The 6,696-nt window shown below is 30.3% G+C and overlaps 1 protein-coding gene across 1 annotated transcript in view; it reads left to right on the plus strand.

The window, feature by feature from the left end:
* Positions 1–6,696, plus strand: part of LOC106464945 (DNA (cytosine-5)-methyltransferase 1-like) — a 100,778-nt gene that overhangs the window by 73,205 nt on the left and 20,877 nt on the right. The window contains 2 exon segments of the mRNA XM_022392761.1: positions 3,596–3,731; positions 4,788–4,939. Of these exon segments, the coding sequence (XP_022248469.1) occupies positions 3,596–3,731; positions 4,788–4,939 (288 nt within the window).

Genomic DNA, 6,696 nt, shown 5'->3' on the forward strand with positions numbered 1-6,696 from the left:
AATATATATATATTAGGGTGATTTCATTTCTACTTTAGTAATTATAATAACTTTTAAAGGTAACTGCCTTCCCACAACTGGCTGCAGACAGTGAAAGGCAGTAGAAGTTGAGACGTATTAGGTGTAAGCACTCAATTCCATACCCTTATTTGATCATCCATGATTACTGGCTAGTTTAACATCAGCGGAAAGGGGGTTTCAGAAAAAAACAAAACAAGCATTATAAACTAGATTTGTTTTTTCATAAAGGTAAAATGAACTTTGTTTCACATCTTATAGTTGATACAGTTATTTATTCCTAGATTACATCCTTTATGTAATGAAACATAATATTAAAACAACCTTAAAAAAGAACATTGAAATATCATAGACAATAATTAGCTTCAACATTAACTTGTTCCATTTAATTAGGTTCAAAAATCATAACCTAGTGACTGTCTATATGTGGAACGAATATCAGAGGTGTAAACATATATGTATTTATGTATGTATATATATAAATAAAATAAGCATTAAGAAGTTTTTTGCAAAATCCATTGTAAAACCCAGTTGTCACCTTAAAGTCACAAAGAATATTGTCTGTGGTTATAGATGTGTTGGAGATATCCCATCTACCAGACAAAATCCATTGTAAAACCCAGTCGTCACCTTAAAGTCACAAGGAATATTGTCTGTGGTTATATATGTGTTGGAGATATCCCATCTACCAGACAAAATCCAATCCATTTTTTTAAGGTAATAAGTGATTTTAAGAAGCTAAATAGAAGTTTTATAAAATGTTTTCAGTCAGAGATAACCATACCGATTAATACTAGTTCTGGGCCCGGTAGTCTAACTAGTTTGAAAAATAAACTGCTATTTCAACAAATAATTTTTATTATGCAAATAAGTAAATAAATAGTTCTAATTTAATGGTTTATGTTAAATCTTATCCTTATTCCATCAGCAACAACATTGTAATAGAATTTATATCTAAAAACTGAATGAAAACTGATTTTTGACCATATTGATTTTCTGTTTGTTTATTGAAGAAAGCTTTGAAGGAAATTCATTTAAAAGTATATAACAGACCACATAAAAATACTTCTATGTGACCAATCTAGTGAGGATTTCTATATGACTTTTAATATCTAGACAGTGCTTTATAGCAGTGGTTTCCAACCACTAATCTACAGGGAGATCTTGGCAGATTTGCAAGAAAGTTGGAAAAATAAAAGTTTTAAAAAGCTAGTATTGTATGAAGTGGTCCATGAAAGTTTGGGTTTGGAACTAGCTGGTCCTCAGTTGTAAAAAGGTGGGGAACCACTGCTTTATAGCATGTGGAAGTGGGAAGAGATCCTAAATCATAGCAACTTTAATGCAGAATTTATTAAAGGGAATTCCACATCAACACAAGTCTGAAGTGAGTTCACATTCCCACTATACAAGCCACATTTTTGAGATGGCAGGTGGTGTTTCCAGAGAATACTCAATACTTTTTCAACATATTGATACTTTTTAATTTACGTTTTTCTTTTATATTTCTACAGGTTATATCCACTTTCAAAAATTAATGCTAGATTTTGTCTCATAAAACCAGATTGTGGATAATATTTTATTATAACTACAAGATACAAAAAATAGGACTGATAAAATGAATAAATTCCAACAGTCCTATATATCTTATGGATTAGCCCAGCCACCTTAATATCCCGTGACCCACACTGATTGTGAATTGAGTGTCCTAGCCATCATGCTATGCCAGGCCCATTTGAAGATAAAAAGTCTACATCACAGAATTGTGGTATAATTCTTCTAAAAGTGAAAAATCTTTGGATTCTGGAGACATTCTATACAGGACAGGAAGTCCATTTTGAATCAGAAGACTGTATGTTTTCAGTCCATTTGAAATTGTGACTGGAAAATGTTTCATGAATTCTTATAACAATATCATATAATGTCAATTGTATCTTTCTATTGTTGTATTCTACAAATAATCACTACATACCTCAAAAACAAAAAAACTGGTTTCAATTGAATATACTTTACATTTATTCATGTCAACTACATAATTATTTTAATATATGGCCACTATTTCCTCAATTCTAAACCTTCTTTAATAACAGTGATTTAATGCAAACATTTTCAACAAAGAAACCCAGTGCCAAACGTGCTTCCCGTTTCAGATGTGGCTGTGTGTGCTAAATTTCATTATTGTTTGGTAAAGAGTAGTCCAAGAGTTGCCTTCCCCCTGGTAAACAGTTCAAAAGTAGGGATGGCAACAGATAGCCATAGTAGTTTTTCAAGAAACAAGAAAAACCTTCTAGAAAGCCCTCTTGTGACTCAGTGGTAAACTTAAACACTTCTAAAGCTAAAGTTTGAGTGTTTGATCTCTCAGGTGAGCAGAGAACAGCTAGCCTCTTTTGTATTTTTGTGCTTAACGAAAAACAAAAACTTTCTAGTTGACACTATGCTAGTGAATTAATTGATATAGAAATTATATATAGCAGTAGATTCTAAATATGTTACACTGAGTCACCTTATGACTTGTAAACCATTAGTGTAACTATTGCAAAATGCTTAATATGGAAAAACCATTTCTTAAATTACTGTGACAGTTTTAATCAAGTCTATAAATATTTGGAACATTTATTAGGCAAAATATGAAGTACAAAACTGAACTAATAACTCAATTGTACCTCTTTAATAATGATGTGCATTTTTGGTCTTTAAAACATGGTAGAGAATTGTAATGGTAATAAAACATGTAACCATTAGCTTGTGTTTTGCTTTAATGAAAAATATTGCATCTTTCTGTACTTTATTCATTTTTTTTACGAAAAAACTTGTTTTTCAAGCAGTAAATGAAATAACTTTAGATTTGAAAAGCAAAAAGTAAATGTCCATGTTTTTGTTCCTTATTAGTTTTGGGTTCTCCAGGTATTTATTTTCATCTGATGTTTTAAAACATTCATTTTGCACCATAGAAGTTGTGAGCAATTTTAGTATTTTGTTATTGCATATTCAAAGTTTTATATCAGTGCAAAAACTTTCTTTGGTTTACCTTAAAGTCTGTTTTTTTTACTATTAAAAGTAATAGCTGTTAGGGAATATCACAAAGCATTATTTTTAATTGTTTTATGGTCTTATCTAAGGAACTTGGCAGAATTCAACTGAAAAGCACCTTTATGCAACATATGCACTAAACAGCCTAGTTAGAGATTCAGACATAGTAGCTTTTCCTAATTTAGAACTACTAAACAAAGGAAGGGAAGGCACCTCCCAACTACATGACTATGCTTAACCAAGTAACAGAATTGTCAGGTTTTAACATCCTTACAGCTGAAAGCAGCATTATGTGGGTTGAATTCACAGTCTGATAATCTAACCAATGGCCATGGATCTGAATATATTTGAGATTAAGCACAAACTGTAATGTTGTGCTTGTGATATTTTACTACTTATTTTAATTAAATACTTTTTGAACCTAAAATTTAAATACTAATATTAGTTTATTCTACTTCTTTATGCCTGTTAACAGTTTATTGATTTTTTTTGTTATTATTTACAGTTATTACAAGTAATCAGAAGATTATTTTATTGATCAATATTCCAGGGAAAAGGGAAAGGAAAAGGCAAAGGAAAGGGTAAAAACAAACCAGATTTGGAGATCTTCCCAGAAGTAGTCATGGAAACATATCCTGCTGTTTCTCAGAAATTGAGAACATTAGATGTCTTTGCTGGTTGTGGAGGTTAGTGTGAATTGTGTTATTATTAAGAATAAGAGGTACCATTTTTGTAGACCAACTGTAAGTAGGTTTTTATTAAATTTATTGTAAGTTTGAACTTTCTGTGGAATTTGCATGATTGTGATAAAATATATAAATATGTTTACAAGTATCTGTTTCTGTGATCCATTTTCAGTGAATAGAATACTGTCAGCTTCTTAATCAGAAACTTTTAAGGAAAATTTACAAACTATTTTTGAACACAAGAGTATTATTAAACTGTTTAATCTTTCCACATGATACCTCTTAGATACAGACACTTGAAAATTTTATTGAACACAAAGTCAGAGGAAATTCATGATTTTTGAAAAAGATTAAAAGAGTAAAATTTGTAATGGCTCAAAATTTAAATTTTTTTTTCCATACAAATTTCAGCACTAATATTTTGTTAAGCCTATAAAAAGCTTAAAGTAAATGTGGACAGTTTTGTTTATTGACTGTTCTGGTGTTTACTTGAAAACATAAACGGATGTTTAATTAGTGAATGTTCTTTTGAAATTGTATATTTTAACTGTTATTTAATTCTGATGAAACATAGAAAGACAAAAAGAGATGTTTGATTTGTGAATGTTCTCTTAAATATGTGTTTTAACTATTAAATTATGGTGAAACAAATAGGAAGGCATATTTAGTTTGTGAATGTTCTCTTGAAATTAGGTATTTTAACTATTATTTGATTCTAATGAAACAAATAGGAAGATATTTTTAGTTTGTGAATGTTCTTGAAATTATGTATTTTAACTATTATTTGATTCTAATGAAACAAATAGGAAGATATGTTTAGTTTGTGAATGTTCTTGAAATCAGGTATTTTAACTATTATTTAATGCTACTTATAATGATGTGTTTGTAATACAATGAGTAATGTGTGTGTATATGTATTTCTTTTTTGTTGTGATCATTAAGAAAACACTCAAATGATCCTTTAAGACCCAGCTTCAAAAGAAAGGAATAGAATAAAATTAATATTAAATTTCTTTTTGTACTACTAATTCTAATTTTTGTTATTTTGTTTTCAAGGCTTGTCTGAAGGTTTTCATCAGGCTGGATTAGTAGATACATTGTGGGCTATTGAGAAAGAAGATCCTGCTGCTCAAGCCTTTCGTTTGAATTTTCCTGACTGTACAGTATTTTCAGATGACTGTAATGTTCTCCTTAAGATGGTTATGGAGGTAGTGCAATTTATAGCAATTGTAGTTTTTTTGTTTGAATAATCGATTACTGTTTTGCTTCTCAGGTGTTTTATGGGGAAGATGTGTGTGATATTACTGTCAACTCTCTTCATTGTTATGCATTTTACTTTCATGTGTTTATCTTTAAAAGTAGTGTAAATAATCTGTTATTATTTTTTATCTCCTCAACCAAAAAGCTTATTGGATATAGTGATAATTATGACCATCCATCTGTAGACAACTACTTACTGCATGATGACTGGTTCTAAACAGCAGATTATAAATCAAACTTTAAAGGTCATTCATTTGGGAAGGACCCTATTGTTTTTTTTTGTGTTAAAAGGTCAAAGTCAAAATACAAGAAATATGAGTGTATTTCCTGTGCTAAAGAAAACATAACCACAAACACCATATCCTAATAACAACAAACCAAAACAAATAAAAAAAGGTGATGGTTTAGAGGATCAGTCATTCCACTGATGGCTATTTTTGAATTTGGATGTCTTGCATTTTTTCTTGGGTAGACTGATAATCTGCTGTCGATTAAATTTAACAGTTTTAATGTTTTGACTGTAGATTAAAACTGAAATGAATTTTAATAAAACTTTGTTTTTCATGAATGTCATTAATTCATTGGTGAGGTACCTTCCAATGAAGTGTCTTGCAGTTTGGCATTATTAATTACCTACAACTTTTAAGAAAAATATTGGAGTTTTCTGAGTTATGATTAGCATATTGCTTTTTCACACAAAAGTTATTAAAGATATACAATAAGATCTGAGTACATTCAGAGCTCGATGTTAACTTTGAAAATCACCTTTTGTAAGGGTCAATTTTTACTTCTGGAAAAATTATCTGCCTGAATTTTAACTTGCTTTTTCAAACAGAATGTTTCCCTATGGGCAATATACTTTTTTTCTTGATTATTATGGGCAATATAAGTTATTGTTTAGCTATTTTTTTATGAAAGACTTTCATGTTTAATTGAAATGCTGGAAAGGTTTGGAAGTTTGCTATTTTACAAGTAAATGTATGATTGGGTACTCCTTGCATTTCCTTAATGAAACCCATGTTAAGTTATTTGGATTTTTTGCCATTACTATTTGTAGAAATCTCTCATGCTTATCACTTACTGCAAGAAACTTTGGCCTCCTTTTTTCAGGTCACCAACTTTGATAATCATGAAGTTCTCTTTCAGGTCACCAACTTTGATAATCATGAAGTTCTCTTTCAGGTCACTAACTTTGATAAACATGAAGTTCTCTTTCATGAAAATATTGATTTTTAAGAATGAAGGGTGTTCTCCATGTATCAACTGTCAATCACTAGAGCCCCATTTTTTTTGCAAATTTGAGAAATAATGATGTATAAAACAAAAAGCAGCAGATGTAATGAAATAAAGTGAAGTCAGTTGTTAAAACCAAAATATAAAGGGATCAAATGAAAAAATCATCATGCCTCATATTCCTGTGTACATGGTGTTCAAATATATTAAAATATATTGTTAATAAACCTTTATACAGTATGTCTATACACCAGCTGGGACTGATAACGTGCTTTTATTTGTATATGATTATTTTAGTTATTTTATGAGTTTTTAATGGATATTTAATTGGAAAAAAAAGTAATAACCCCCCCCCACTCGAATCCGCATCCCACCAAACATGCTCGCCCTTTCAGCCGTGGGGGCGTTATAATGTGACGGTCAATCCCACTATTCGTTGGTAAAAGAGTAGCCCAAGAGTTGGCGGTGGGTG

The sequence above is a fragment of the Limulus polyphemus genome, unplaced genomic scaffold (genome assembly GCF_000517525.1).
Source record: "Limulus polyphemus unplaced genomic scaffold, Limulus_polyphemus-2.1.2 Scaffold1791, whole genome shotgun sequence".
In the NCBI taxonomy this organism is placed as follows: domain Eukaryota; kingdom Metazoa; phylum Arthropoda; class Merostomata; order Xiphosura; family Limulidae; genus Limulus; species Limulus polyphemus.